At 34.6% G+C, this 15452-nt stretch overlaps 1 protein-coding gene across 7 annotated transcripts in view; it reads left to right on the top strand.

The window, feature by feature from the left end:
* SEC23A (SEC23 homolog A, COPII coat complex component) overlaps window positions 1–15452 on the top strand; it is an 85371-nt gene that overhangs the window by 9442 nt on the left and 60477 nt on the right. For all 7 annotated transcript variants that reach the window (XR_005363161.1, XM_038544559.1, XM_038544555.1 and 4 more), the window contains exons 5-10: window positions 804–1040; window positions 4449–4528; window positions 5454–5598; window positions 7792–7950; window positions 9240–9355; window positions 13603–13726. Coding sequence is in view for 6 of the 7 variants with exons in the window: in XM_038544559.1 (XP_038400487.1) it covers window positions 804–1040; window positions 4449–4528; window positions 5454–5598; window positions 7792–7950; window positions 9240–9355; window positions 13603–13726 (861 nt within the window). In the remaining variant the exon portion in view is untranslated. The remainder of the gene's footprint in view (window positions 1–803; window positions 1041–4448; window positions 4529–5453; window positions 5599–7791; window positions 7951–9239; window positions 9356–13602; window positions 13727–15452) is intronic.

Genomic DNA, 15452 nt, shown 5'->3' with positions numbered 1-15452 from the left:
TCGCATTGAATTGATGGAGCATTTAAGAGGTAAGAACTGTCCTGGTCAGTTTGAACAAGGTAATTTTTCTGTTGTAGTTATTTAATGAGTGGCCAGGATATTGGGTGGTGTCTTGATTTGCCATACTAAGTAGGTCAATGAGCAGTATAGTGTCAATATTGTTGTGTAGTTGGAAGGTCAGTTCAGAAATACTTAAATCAATATGATGCTAGAACCTGATGGTATATCCCCAAGTCTAATTAATAAAGTTACTCTTGCAATAGTCCTGTTAAGAAAGTAATTTTTCTTCCCTTTTTGAATGGCTTTACATAATTGTTTACATATTTAAGTGTTAAGGTAATAATATCCTTTATGAATGTTGTAAAGAAAGCAGAATATGGTTAACTTGAGCCAGTAAGTAATATGTCCAGCCTACCTAGTTTTTAGTTCTCTTGCAGTCTGATTCAGGTTTACATAATTATTTTATAAAAATGATCTTATTTTGTTTTAAAGCGTTACAGCTAGTGTTTTCTTGTTTTAAGAGAAATAAATGCTTGTTACAGGAAATGAAGCCTTATGCAGCTAAACAAAATCAAAAGCTTTTGAAACTATAAATAATGGTTTTAAATTTAATTTTTATCTTAAAATGCCTTAGATATCTCTTTCTATGCATAATATGTTTAATATTATGAAATGATTTAAGATTTCATTGTATGAATGTACTATAAATTATTTAATTAGTTCTCTACTAATTATCCTTGTATTGTGCTGAGTGTTAATACATTAACATTTTCTTATTATTCCCTCATTTTTAATTTTAAAAGCGTGGTCCTCAGATGCCTTTGATATTCCTCTATGTGGTTGATACTTGCATGGAAGATGAAGATTTACAAGCCCTGAAAGAATCTATGCAGATGTCATTAAGTCTTTTACCACCGACAGCTTTGGTTGGACTTATTACTTTTGGGAGAATGGTACAGGTTCATGAACTTGGATGTGAGGGCATTTCAAAAAGCTACGTGTTCAGAGGAACAAAAGATCTGTCTGCTAAACAACTGCAGGTAACAACAAGAGTGGTGGTTTCAATTTTATCTGCGAGCATACTCCAAAATTTATCTATAAATGCATTCTGGATATAAGTTTATAGAAAATATTTTTATGATGAATGGCTAATTATAATAAAGGCTTTAAATTTAGGGTTGATACCAATTTTTTGCATTTGCCTTAAATTGTTATTATACAGAATGAAGACTTAAAAAAATATTTTATTTATTTATTTATTAATGAGAGACACAGAGAGAGAGAGAGAGGCAGAGATACAGGCAGAGGGAGAAGCAGGCTCCACGCAGGGAGCCCAGTGCGGGACTCGATCCCGGGTCTCTAGGATCACACCCCGGGTCAAAGGCAGCGCTAAACTGCTGGGCCACTGGGGCTGCCCAAAACCTCTCACTTTAAAAAAAAAAAAAAAAATTTATTCATGAGAGAGAGACACAGAGAGAGGCAGAATACATAGGCAGAGGGAGAAGCAGGCTTCCCTGTGGGGAGCCTGATGTGGGACTCGATCCCAAGACCTCGGGATCATGACCTGAGTCAAAGGCAGATGCTCAACCACTGAGCCACCCAGACGTCCCAAAGACCCCTCACTTTGAATGGTAAAACTGAAGGTATTTTGCTAGAGATTTGAAGAGCTTATAGAAGTCATACTGAAGACTGAGGGAAAGCAACCACAGAATAGTAGCTCTTGTTTCTTGATACCTCATTTGGATTGAAACACTTTTATTATGTTTGGCAAGGGAGGTGTTTTAAGGCTTGAGAGTTATTCATGTATGAACCACGAGAATATATTTTTTCATACATCAGGACCAAATTTTTATTTTGGGGCAAAATTGAAGCTTTATCTTCCAAGACAGGGAGTTATTTGTGGCTTATTAGGTTCATCTGGGGATATTTTTTCAATATATATATATATATATATTTTTTTTTACTTAGCGATTTCGCTAGACCATGAGAGAGTGAGTGAACATGTGCTTGTATTGGAAGGTTGTTGAGAGGGTAAGATTGTTCATGTAAGAATTGTGAAAAACTTTGTGATCTGACACGACCCCGAGCTAAGAATAGTTACCCTAGAAGAGGATAGGTAAGCCTTGTTAAAGTAGACAGACATGAAGTCAGACTTCGGAGCATCCAGGTAGCCCAAAATGAAAAAGAAAAGATTTTGAGAATGGTTTTAAATGATTCTAATTTGAGGCTGGCAGACTGAGATAGTGGTGCTACAGTTAATTGAGACAGAAAATAGTGGAGGAGTTTGCAGATTTGGGTGGGGAGGATAATGAACAATGAATAAGATCATTAGATTTGAGGAAGTGAGGAAAATTAGAGTCAGCATTCTTACAAGAGGTTTGTTGAAGGTATGGAAGGCAATAGTGTGGGAATTTGAGAGAGAGAACTGAGTTAACAGGTTTACTTTAGGAAGGACACTTGAATGTGTTTATACACAGGAAAGAGAGAGAAACTAAAGAGGGTGAATGAAATCAGGAGTGAGGTGAGGTTTCAGAAGACATGATAGGGATTCTTTCAGGGGCACAGGAAGCCAGAGTGCCTTGGAGAAGAAGAGCATCTGTTTCTATGAGACAGGAGAGAAATTAGGCACATTTTAGTCTTTCTGTGCCTTAGTTTTTTTCATTTGTAGAAGAGAAGTAATAATAATATTTACCTTACAGTGTTGTCATGAACATTAAATGGATTGTGCCTGTTAAGTGTTTGCAGTTGTTATTTTTAAACTAAAAATTTGTTTAATGTTACCTCTGATGGTGGAATACATTTTATTTATATTATGTAATAGATATGTATCACATAAAATACTTTTTTTTTTTTTTTTTTTTGGTAGCAGGCAATAAATGGCTATGGACTAAATTTTTTTCTCCATTAAAATGTTTTTACTTTCTGTCTCTGGTCAAAAAGAACTTGATATTTGCTCCCCAAATAGTCCTGAATTATTAATTCTTAAATTCTTCCAGTTGTGCCATCTTGGGTTGATCTCTTTGCTTGTTGTTTTAGCCTCCGTAGAAAGGGATATTACCTATTTTATAAGACTATTATTAGTACTGCCTGAAATAATGTGAGAATACTCTTGGGACAGTGGAATCTCTTACAAGGCTTTGTGGCAAAACCTGGGTTAATATCTTACTTTGCCACTTACTAGTTGTATAACCTTTGGCAAGTTAACGTAGACTTTCTGAGTGTCAGTTTTCATTTATAAAGTAGGGATTAAGAAATTTATTTCATTTTGTTTTGTGAAGAAATAGCATATATGGGCAGCCCCGGTGGCTCAGCGGTTTAGCGCCACCTTCAGTCCAGGGCGTGATCCTGGAGACCTGGGATTGAGTCCCGCGTCAGGCTCCCTGTATGGAGCCTGCTTCTCCCTCTGCCTGTGTCTCTGCCTTTCTCTCTCTCCTCTCTGTGTTTCTCATGAATAAATAAATAAAATCTTAAAAAAAAATAGTATATATAAAGAGTGTAGCACAGAATCTAACATATAGTAAGTCTTAGTAAAAACTTTCTTTTCCTGCTGGGAGTATAGAAAATACTATAGGATTAGCTCGGTATTTTTTTCTTTGCAAATTTTTAGATTTTCTGATTTTCTGTTATATACTTTTAGTTGATTACTACACGACTAAGTAGAATTTCTAAATTCAAGAAAACTTTAGTAAAATAATATTTAGTAAAATAATATTTACTAAAGTAAAACTTTAGTAAAAAATTTCTAAATTCAAGAAAACTTTAGTAAATATAATATTTAGTAAAACTATTTAGTAAAATAGTGATGTGTTTAGAGAGGAATTTTTTACACATTTAAAATTCAAAACAAAACTGGTGATTTGGTTAGGTAGTAACTAAAAAATTAAGAAGTATAGGCATAAAGGTGTGTGTACATTATAACTCTTATATGATTCCATGTACCTCTCCTTTATAACATTTATTACAATTGCAATTTTATACTTTTTTAGCTAACAATTTTATTAACTGCTATTTGTTTCATCAGATTTTAATTTCATAAGGTCAAGGACTATATATATATATATATATATATATATTTACCATTAGATGCCTGACACATAGCAGGTACTTCTCAAGTGAAGTTGCTCAAAGGGATGGATGAATATAATTTAAGAAATACATTCAAGTTATGTAGTAACTTGACTATTAATTAGAAATAAAGTATTTTTGAGCTAATATTCCTCTTTGCTTCTATAGTACCTTGTATTTTGCTCTCTCATGGTGATTATTTCATTGTCTTGTTACTGTTTATCTGACTGTCTCCACAACTGAACTTTTTGCTTTCTGAGAAAAAGACTTTATGCTCTTTATTTTTGGGTTCCTAATACCTAGCACAGTATCTGGCGCATGGTAAGTAGTTGATACATCTTTGGAGTAATTGAACGGATATCACAGAAAAAATCTCTTTACAGGAAATGCTGGGACTCTCTAAAGTACCTGTTACTCAAGCAACACGTGGTCCTCAGGTACAGCAGCCACCTCCTTCCAATAGGTAATAATGAAATATGGCAAAGATAATTTTTACAATTTGTGAAGCTCTTTTAAGCATCCTGTACCCTTAACTTGAACATAGACATTCAGTGATACTATGTTGTTAAATATTTTTAAGAATGTGAATATATTGCATTAGTATACCTTCTAAAGATTTGAGGCAGAATCATATCACCAAAATGGTTGGTTTCTCATCATTACAATGTTGAGTTACTTTAGTTTTGATATGTTCCTGATCTATTTTTAAGTTCATAAAAACTTTTGTGGTTGAAGGCAGCCAAACAAAACTAGGTTCTGCAAAAGCTTTTCATTTTGCCTTCTTAGCCTTACAGGTAGTTTTTTCCTCCTAAACTTACTAATTAGAGGTGGTATTACTAAAATTGAGTTGATGTATCTTCTCATAATTACTTCAGTAGCCTTAAAACTTACCAGGCCGGTAAATAAAAGGCGCAGTCCTGAAGTAATACTTGGTGTGAGTGTTTTACTTATAGTTGTTGTGCTAAGACTGGTTCTGGACCAGTAGATAACATCACCTGGGAACTTGTTTGAAATGCAGTTCTTGGGCCCTACCCCAGACCTACTGAAACGAAACTCTGCAATCAGCAATCTGTTAAAATAAGTTCTTCTACTAGTTCTGATGTACACAAAAGTTAGAGAGCCATTGGTCTGCCATGTATTGAAGTTACTTTTCTCTATTTTTAATTTTTTTTTTTTAGGATTTTATTTATTAGAGTGAGTGAGCACATGAGGGAGAGGGAGGCTCAATCCCAGGACCCTGGGATCATGATGAACTTAAGGGAGATGCTTAACCTACTGAGCCACCCAAGTGTCCCATACTTTTCTTTCTTTCTAAAAAAGTGAACAGTTTGTTTCTTGAACTCTTACAAACATTTATAAATGACTTTTTATTTAACTTTGCTTTGCAGATTCTTGCAGCCAGTACAGAAAATAGACATGAATCTCACAGATCTTCTGGGAGAACTGCAGCGAGACCCTTGGCCTGTACCACAGGGGAAGAGACCTTTGCGTTCCTCTGGAGTGGCACTTTCCATAGCTGTAGGACTACTTGAGGTAGTGACGATAGCTTTGTTTTGGAAATGTAAATGTGTATGTGTGTATCAATGATATGTACAAGGTAATGTTGTTGAGTGAGAAAACCAGGTCATTAAGACAAGTATCTAATTACATTTAAAGTTTGACCTATGGTATATCCTTTTGTGTATAGAGAGGCACCTGGAAGGGTGTTCGTCCAGCTGTTAGCAGTGGTAGGATAAGGGGAATTTTGCTTTTAAGTAGAGTTTGAAAATTTTACACTACACAGATCTTAAGCTTTATAATTAGAAAAGAGAGTTTAAAAAAATGCTTTTTAAAAATGTGAGATGCTATCAAATTTACAGAGAAGTTGTAAAGAACTTTTTTCCCTTTGAACTATTTACATTGTTGACACCTTTCCAACCCCTTGAAAACTTGAGTTGTATTTCCTATAAATCAGGATATTTTCTATAAAACCACAATACAATTATTACAATCAGAGTATTAACACTGACATGTTACTACCACCTAATTTTCAGAACTCATTCAACTTTTGCTGGTTATTTCAATTTCTTTTACTAAAAAGATTTAATTCAGAGACATGTATTTAGCAGCATGTTTTTTTTAGTTTCCTGCAGTCAGGTACAGTTCCTCAACTTCTGCTTTCATGAACCTGATGCTTGGAAGATTCAGGCCAGTTATTTTATAGGCTCTCTCAAAGTAGGTTTGTTTTGATGTATCCACACAGTTAGATTCAGGTCTTACATCATTGGTAAGAATATTGTAGAAATAATTCTGTGTTCTCATTACACCCTATCACATGGCCTGTGATTTTCATTTGCCATTCAAGATGATACAGTCACCATGATCACTTCTTTTTTTTTTTTTTTTTTTTTTTAAGATTTTATTTATTTATTCATGAGAGACAGAGAGAGGCAGAGACACAGAGGGAGGGAGAGGCAGGCTCCTGCATGGAGCCTGATGTGGGACTCGATCCCAGAACCGGGATCATGCCCTGAGCCAAAGGAAGATGCTCAACTGCTGAGCCACCCAGGCATCCCACCGTGATCACTTCTTAAGATTGTATCTGTAGATTTCTCCACTGTAAACATACTTTTATTTTCCCTCCTTTTGTAATTGAAAAGCATTAGATGGTGAGGGTCTTTGAAATCATACAAATATCCCCTTCCTCATCAAAATTTAAATTTATTTATTAATATCATTATAGAGTTTACATCTTTTCTATGTGTATAGTTACTCTACTTTGTTCCATAATTAGAAACTTTTTTTTTTTAAGATTTTATTTATTTATTCATGAGAGACACAGAAAGAGAGACAGACGTAGGCAGAGGGAGAAGCAGGCTCCCTCTAGGGAGCCCGATGTGGAACTCGATCCTGGGACTCCGGAATCACACCCTGAGCCGAAGGCAGACGCTCAACCACTGAGCCACCCAGGCATCCCCATAATTAGAAAAATTTATATAATCATATTAGAAATGCTTTTTGGGGGAGTCTGCTTCTCTCTCTGCCTATGCCTCTGTTTCTCTGTGTCTTTCATGAATAAATAAATAAAATCTTTAAAAAAAAAAGAAGAAATGCTTTTATTTGCAATTTTCTTAGTTACTGGACAAAAAACATAGCACTTTTTTTATGTTATGTTATAGCTTCAGAAAAGAATAGATGGTATAACTTTTGTAATCCAGTGTATTTGGATTCCTCAAAATTTCTGTTCTACTTATAGCACTCTTATTTTTTATTTATTTACTTATTTATTTTCAAAATAATACCATTTTTTCTCAAGTCACTGGTACCTTAGGAGGAAGGAGAGGTAGATTGGAGCACTCAGTCTATCATCTTGAATTTGAAATATAAGCTATGCTTGTTTTAAACATAAAAAACAAAAATAAAACAACAACAAAACAGAAGATGCACTCTTTTCACTCTTTCTTTACTCCTTCCAGTCTAGGATTAGTTAAGCAGGAGAAGCATCCTTGTTTATAGGAATCAAGTTTATAGAGTATTTTAAAGTTAGGAGGGCACTATTAATAGGATTTCAAAAGAAAGGTATTTAAACAAATACCTTGTCTTTAAATTCATTTTAAACATTTGATTATTTCTTGGGAAATGTATACTTTTGTGTTTTCTGGAAAATGTATATCAAAATTCACTTCTAGAAATGTATAACTTGTATTTTCCTTTAAACTCTTTTGACAAGTTACTTTTTTCTTATAGTGTACTTTTCCCAACACTGGTGCTCGTATCATGATGTTCATTGGCGGTCCAGCAACTCAGGGACCTGGAATGGTGGTTGGAGATGAACTGAAGACGCCTATAAGATCATGGCACGACATTGAAAAAGACAACGCTAAATATGTTAAAAAGGGAACTAAGGTAATTTTGGCTTTTAAGCCTTGTTGTTTTAGTAGAAAAATTCACTTGATGACAGAGGGAATACAAGTACTTTATGGTAAGAATCTGATGTTGTAACTGCTATTCAGAATTGGAGAAATAGTCTTTTTTTTCTTGGTAATTTTTCTGGTTTTAAATATTTAAAAGTATAATAGCACTAATATGTATCTCTTTAAAAGATAATTCCTGAGAGAAACTCTGTGTGGCTTTTTAGATAATCATTTTAAAGAATGTCTTTTTTTCGGGGCACATTGGTAGCTCAGTCTGGTTAAGCATCCGTCTTTGGCTCAGGTCATGATCTCAGGGTTCTGGGATTGAGCTTCACATCTGACTCCCTGCTCCATGGAGAGCCTACTTCTCCCTCTGCTCTTCCTCTGCCCATGCTTTCTTGTTTACTCTCAAATAAGTAAAAAAGAAAAAGTATCTTTCCTGCCTCAGGAGAAATTTCTTGCATTTTCTAATTTTTCATTTCCAAGAGGCTGCCTTTAGATAGGTATATTTTTCATAGTATGAATAGCCCATCATTTTCTGGTGAGTTGTTTTCTGTTCATGTAACTTCAATTTTATTTGGGTTTGTACCAGTACATTTTCACTTTTGACTATTGACTCCCTTGAGTTGGTTTTGCTGTTATTGTCTCTCTCTCTCTCTCTCTTTTTTAAATATATTCTCTGGAGTTCACAATTTTAGTTTAGTTGTGTTGTTGTATTAGCTCTATTTTTTTTTTTTTTGGTAGTCATTATTTATAGTATTTTTAAAAGTGTAATTAATAACAGTTTTTGTTACTATTACTGGATGCTTTTTTTCCTGCTACCTAATTTCCCTTTTGAGCTTGGAATTTTTCTAGTTAGAGCTTCAAAAAATATTTTTTGGTTTGTTAATAGAATAGCTTTTATTACTGTCTTTTTATATTTGATATTTTTGTTACTTGGATGTGGATTTAGCTAGGAAAAACAGTTCTTATTCCTCCACTATGTTCATGTATGAAGAGCAAAACGTATGATATGCCTTTCCTCCAAGCTAGCTTAATTTAGGAGTTAATTTAGAAAGAACATCTTAAATATGTGAAAGTGTCAGGCTTATAGAAGTTATTGTATCACCTTATGAGAAATTTTTTATTATAGAAAATTAAATTAGAACATATCGCATTTAAATTATTATGCATTATTCTTTTAGTATTTTTTAGGTTATTTTGATCTCTATGGGAAAAATGATTTATAGGATGGTTAAGTTTGTGCATTAGTTTGATTTGATTTTAAAAAATCTTTTGTAGCATTTTGAAGCATTGGCTAATCGAGCTGCTACGACTGGTCATGTTATTGATATCTATGCATGTGCATTAGATCAGACAGGTCTCTTGGAGATGAAGTGCTGTCCCAACCTTACTGGGTATGTATTTATAGTTTTTGCAATTATAGACTGATAATTACAGTTTATATAAACCAATAATAATAACTTAGGAAAAATGGTCATCATCTTATCATCCAGGACAACTGTTAACAGTTTTTGATACTCCTTTCAGTAAAGTTTACTTTAAGTTTTTTTCTAAAATTGAGTTACAAAGGCACAAGTTCTGTTTGAAAAGCCTGTCTTGATATTTTGCAGTTGTTGTTTTATTATTGTAGTAGCTTTTGATATATAATTCCCACCATAAAATTTCCCTTTTAAAGCTTACCACAATTAATGGTTTGTTTTTGGTATATTCACAGGTGGAGCAACCATCACCAAATTTAGTTTTAGAACATTTACATTACCCCAGAAAGCAGTCATTCCCCTTACCTGCTTCCTTCTTCTCCCTCTCCCGCTCTTTCAGTGTAGATCACTAATCTCCTTTCTGTCTATAGATTTGCCTGTTCTTGATCTTAGGGGGAAACCATTTCATCTTTCATCATTAAGTATGATGTTAGGTATGGGTTTTTGTAGATGCCTTTATCAGGTTGAAGAATTTTCTCTCCTTAGTGAAGATTTTTTCATTAAAGGGTATTGGATTTGGTCAAATGTATTTTTTACATCTACCGAGATGATCACATGATTTTTATTCATTATTAATGTGGTGTGTTATAGTGATTTTTGTGTATTAAACCACCCTTGCATTCCTGGGATGAATATCATTTGTGAATGATCCTTTTTAGATATTGCTGGATTTGATTTGTTAATATTTTGTTGAGAATTTTTGCATCCATCGTCATAAGGGACTTTGTAGTTTTTTTTTTTTTTCTCCTTGTGATATCTTTGGAATTGATATCAGGATAATACTGGACTCAGAATGAATTGCAAAGTGTTCCTCTTTCATTGGCAGTCTAATTATTTTGGGGATAATTTAATTAGGCTTTAATAAACTCAAGTAGGTCAACTCTTTTCTCAAGTTTATTTTATTTTATTCATCTAATGGCTATTAATGAGCACCTACTGTATATCAAACTGTTCAAGGTACTGGATATAAGGCAGTGAACCAAATATAAAAATCTGCCCTCATGGGGCTTCTTTTAGTGCAGGAATGTTCAGTGTAATTTTCTATTGAAAATGTTTGGTGTTGTCCCACTGAAATATGAGTGTGACTCACATTTAAAATTTAAAATTGTAATTTTAAATTGAGTTCCATTTAAATTTAAATAGCCACATGTTGGATGCACAGTTCTAGTGAGAGATGAGACAAGTAAAGTAAATAGCATGTCAGAAGATAGTAAATGTTAGGGAGAATAATTCAGGAAATGAGGACAGGGGTTTGCAGTACTAAATAGGGCAAGAAGGGAAAGCCTCATTGAAGATGAGGTTTAACAAAGACCTAAGAAAGAGAGGGAGTGAGACATCTATATATATGAAGGAAGAGTGTTTCAAGCAGAGAGAAAAGTGACTGGAAAGTTGAGAACATACCTGGGGTGTTTGAGAAGTTGCAACAAGGCCAAAGTAGCTGGAGTGGAGGTAAGTGAGAGGAACAGATTGTGACAGTCTTTTGACTATAGTAAGGGTTTCAGATAAGTTTACTTTGAGTGAAATGGAAAGTCATTGGAGGAGAGTTTTCAGTAAAGGAGTGATATGATCTGTTGTAATGTTTTAAAGAGACCATCTGACTTTATTGTCTACAGTAGTCTATATAAGGATACAGGAATTCCAAGTGGTGGCTGAGAAATGTTTAGATTTGGGGTATATTTACAAGGTGGAAGATTTGCTGATAGTTTGGAACTGGGGTTTGGGAAAACGAAAGGGCATCTACTGGAAGCCTGCCCTTTATTGAAATGGGTAAGACTGTGGAAAGAAGAGTATTAGTGGAGAAATTGGGAGTTCAGTTCTGAACGTTTGGTTTAAGATGCCATTTGACATTCATGAGGAGGTTTGGAGTAGGCAGTTGGGTATTACAACATAGAGCAGAGATAGGTCGGGGCTGGAGATAAAAATGTGGGAGCTGAAAAAAAAAATGTGGGAGCTGAAAGAACATTGACGTTTTTTTAAATAGCAATAAAAATGGATGAGATTGTAAGATTTTGCAGTTGAACACTGCCAGGACCTTCCTGAGAGCAGTGAAAGTTGACTTAGAGTGAACTAGAAGAAGAATAGGAAGAGGGGATTGGAAACAGCTGGTAAAGATTACAACTTTTCAAACTTTCCCATATGCAGATCAGCTGGGTATCTTGTTAAAGTACAGATTCTGGATTTACTGTGCATAGGATGGGACTTGGAATTCTGTTTTTCAAACAGGATCCTTGGTGTTGCTAATGTTGCTGGACCACTGAGTAGTAAGGGTATAGACAGCTCTTACAAAGAGGTTTGCTGTAAAAAGGGAACAGGTAATTAGGGTGGTGTAAATTGTCTTGAAGTAGGATACATTGTCAGGTTTAGTGATGACAGATCATCATGGATGACATGTTTGTAAAAGTAGAAAGTCTGAAAGATTTTATATACTACTGTCGGAATTAGTATGTTAAGTTGTCAAGACTTCTAGATCAAGGTCAGCATACAGAATTCAACTGTATTTTTGTATACTGGTGACAAACATAGAGAAAACAAAATAAAAAAAATAATAACATCCAAGATAAACTCAGGAGTTTCACAATATCAAAAATAAAATTACCATTAATTAATTATGCCATATAAATTTTATTCTTTTGCCTATTTTAATTTTTTTTAAAAGATTTATTTATTATTCATGATAGAACACAGAGAGAGAGCGAGGCAGAGACACAGGAGGAGGGAGAAGCAGGCTCCATACCAGGAGCCCGACGTGGGACTCATCCCGGGACTCCAGGATCGCGCCCTGGGCCAAAGGCAGGCGCCAAACTGCTGAGCCACCCAGGGATCCCCCCTATTTTAATTTTTTATTGTATTTTATTGTTTAGAATCTACTAAAAGTATTTTAAAAATCTGAGCAAATATATGTAAATATTTGTATGCATGTGAGTATATGGGTTATGAGCAGCAGAAAATTATACATACCTTTCTCTACTTTGCATTTTCACTCATACCCTGGAAAGTGGTCTTTAGCAGTATATTACCTCATTTTGTGTATATACCATATTTTATTCAACTAGTCTCTAACAGATGATCATCTGGATTATTTCCATTCTATTTTATTACTAGCAGTGGTGAATACCCCTGTGCATATATTCTGCTTTTTGTTTTTGTTTTCCAGAATATTTTTGGGACAGATTCCCAATAGTGGCTTGACTAGATTAAAGAGAAAACACATGGATAATTTTGATAGATATTGTCAAATTCCTGTGCATTCAGGTTGCATCATTTTGCATTCCCATCTGAGTTTCCACAGTCTCATCAACAGAGTATGTTGTCAAATTGTGATTTTTGCTGATCTATTAGAGCAAAATGGTATCTCAGAATTGTTTTTATTTGATAGTTAATTTTTTTAAAACTTAAAAAAAAATTAAAATAGGTATATGCTTACTGGAAAGAATCAAGCAGTACATAAGTGCTTAAAATGAAAATGATTCCTCAGGCTCCTCTTATTTTCATTCACTGGTTTTGATCCTGTTAAGTTTGATATGATACATAGACAGTATATGCAAATATATACATACACAAGTATGTATTTGTTTTTAAGAATGAGAACATGTGCTGTAATTGTCACACATCTTCACCAGGAGAACTGGGTGGCTGGGAAGGAAGAGGCATACTTGCTATTGTGTACCACTTTGTACCTTTTGAATTTTGTATTGTGTGGATGTATTATCTATCTGTAAAAGAACTACTGATGATAAATGAAAGTGTTAGGAGAACTCAGATACCCTCAGGATTGAGATTATTTGTGGAGTGTGGAATGAAGATATTTTCATATATTTGAGTTTTTAAAAATAATGGTAATCTAGCACATTTTGGAAAGTATCTCTAAAATCTGTTGGTAGTGGGATGCCTGGGTGGCTCAGTGGTTAAGCGTCTGCCTTTGGCTCAGTGTGTGATGCTGGAGTTCTGGGATTGAGTCCCATGTTGGGCTCCCTCCATGGAGCCTGCTTCTCTCTTTGCCTTTCTCTCTCTGTGTCTCTCATGAATGAATAGATAGAATCTTTAACAAAAAAATAATAAAATAAAATCTGTTCGTAGTATTGAGAAGTAAAATACTTTTCTGGTTTTAACACATGGACCCAATACTTGTGTCACATACATTATTTTTTGTTCTTTACATGCAGAGGATACATGGTAATGGGTGACTCTTTCAACACTTCCTTATTCAAGCAGACTTTTCAAAGAGTCTTTACCAAAGATATGCATGGACAGTTTAAAATGGGCTTTGGTGGCACATTAGAAATAAAGGTAAGAGCCAAAACTTGACATGTATGGTATGTTATCAAGAGAAGTTTGTAGGCTTCACCACAATTTTAAAATATCATTAATCAAATTCAATATGTGCTTTAAAAGTTGTGGTGGTTTTATATTGAAAACCAGAATTAGAGATTTTACCAGAAAATGTATTATTGTTAAATGTACCTGAAATGTTTACTTGAGCATTTCCAAGTGATTGTTAGAGAAGAAGATACTGGATAGGTAAAATTTCATTTAACTACTTTTTTCCCTTTATATAGGGTTAAACTTTTAAAGTGTGCTTTATCTTTTTAATTTGCTTACGTTAGTACTAGATTTTTTTTTAATTGTAGGAATTAGTATCTAATTTAAGAGAAACCCGTTCTATTCCATTTGGATAATTAGTAATTGTTTAATGGTTGGTAGGTTATTGATATTACTCACTTCTGTCATTCATTTCAAATTTGGATTTAGAAAATCCAAAGGCTTGGGGCACCTTGGTGGTGCAGTCAATTGGGCATCTGACGCTTGGTTTCAGCTTAGGTCGTGGGATTGAGCCCTGTGTTGGCCTCAGTACTCAGAGGGGAGTCTACTTGAGATTTTTCTCTCCCACTGTCCCTCCCCTCTCCACACTCTCTCTCTAAAATAGATAAATAGGGGCACATGGGTGGCTCAGTGGTTGAGCATCTACCTCTGGTTTAGGTTGTGATCCTGGGGTCCTAGGCTCGAGTCTTGCATCGGGCTCACCACAGGGAGCCTGCTTCTCCCTCTGCCTGTGTCTCTGCCTCTCTCTCTGGGTCTCTCATGAATATATAAGTAAAATCTTAAAAAAAAAAAAAAACATAAATGAATCTTTAAACAAAAAAGAAAACCCAAAGGATTAGTGTTAGCTACTAGTATATTATAAACACATTGATTTTGAATTTCCATTAAATAAAATCTTGTTAATCTTTTTATTTTATTGAATGCTTGCTCTATCTCCAGCATTAACCAAGGAAATTATAGAGATCTCAAGGGATATACAAGGCACAGATTGCCTTAAAAAGAAACTTGGGGCACCACGTTGACTCAGTAGAGTGTGTGACTCTTGATCTCAGGGTCATGAATTCAAGCCCCACCTTGGGCGTGAAGCCTACTTAAAAAACAAAAACTACTGAGCCATCCTGGTGCCCTGAAACTTAGTTTTGATAGAAAGATAAGATTAACACTTGTGATAGAGTGAAATAACAGTAGATTATAGAAGTCATAGAAAGGTTTAGGGAAGAAACCTGAATGTTTGCAGGACACAATTTATTCTTGACAATAAATGGTTTTTTAGTGTCTTACAGTGGTTTTGAAAGAGGGACGAATTTAAATTGGTTGAGGACAACACATTTTAGTTAGGATCCCATATGAGGAGAGGTAAAAAAGTGAGAACCAGCATGATATATTTGGGGAAACTTCCCAGTGAGAGTGGATGGCTTTTATTGCAATGTAAGGGAAATAGTTTTAATTGTGTGGTTGGATGTAGTTTGGCGATGCATGTCCAGGCAGAAGAAGCCATTGTAAATTAATGAACAATGTTTCGGGTAAAATTCATCTGACAATGTTAATCACTTTGTCAGGAAAAAGAATATCAGGAAAAGTGAATTAGGCTTTTAAAATCTTTTGATAGAAACAATAGCTTAAATTTTGGTGTCAGTAGAGATTGGAAAGAAACCAGTCTTGGTGACACATTTTCTAAGGGAAGAAAAATAGG

Source organism: Canis lupus, chromosome 8, assembly GCF_011100685.1.
Source record: "Canis lupus familiaris isolate Mischka breed German Shepherd chromosome 8, alternate assembly UU_Cfam_GSD_1.0, whole genome shotgun sequence".
Lineage (NCBI taxonomy): Eukaryota > Metazoa > Chordata > Mammalia > Carnivora > Canidae > Canis > Canis lupus.
Note: the sequence above shows the minus strand (reverse complement) of the source record. Positions and strands in the feature narration are given on the sequence as shown.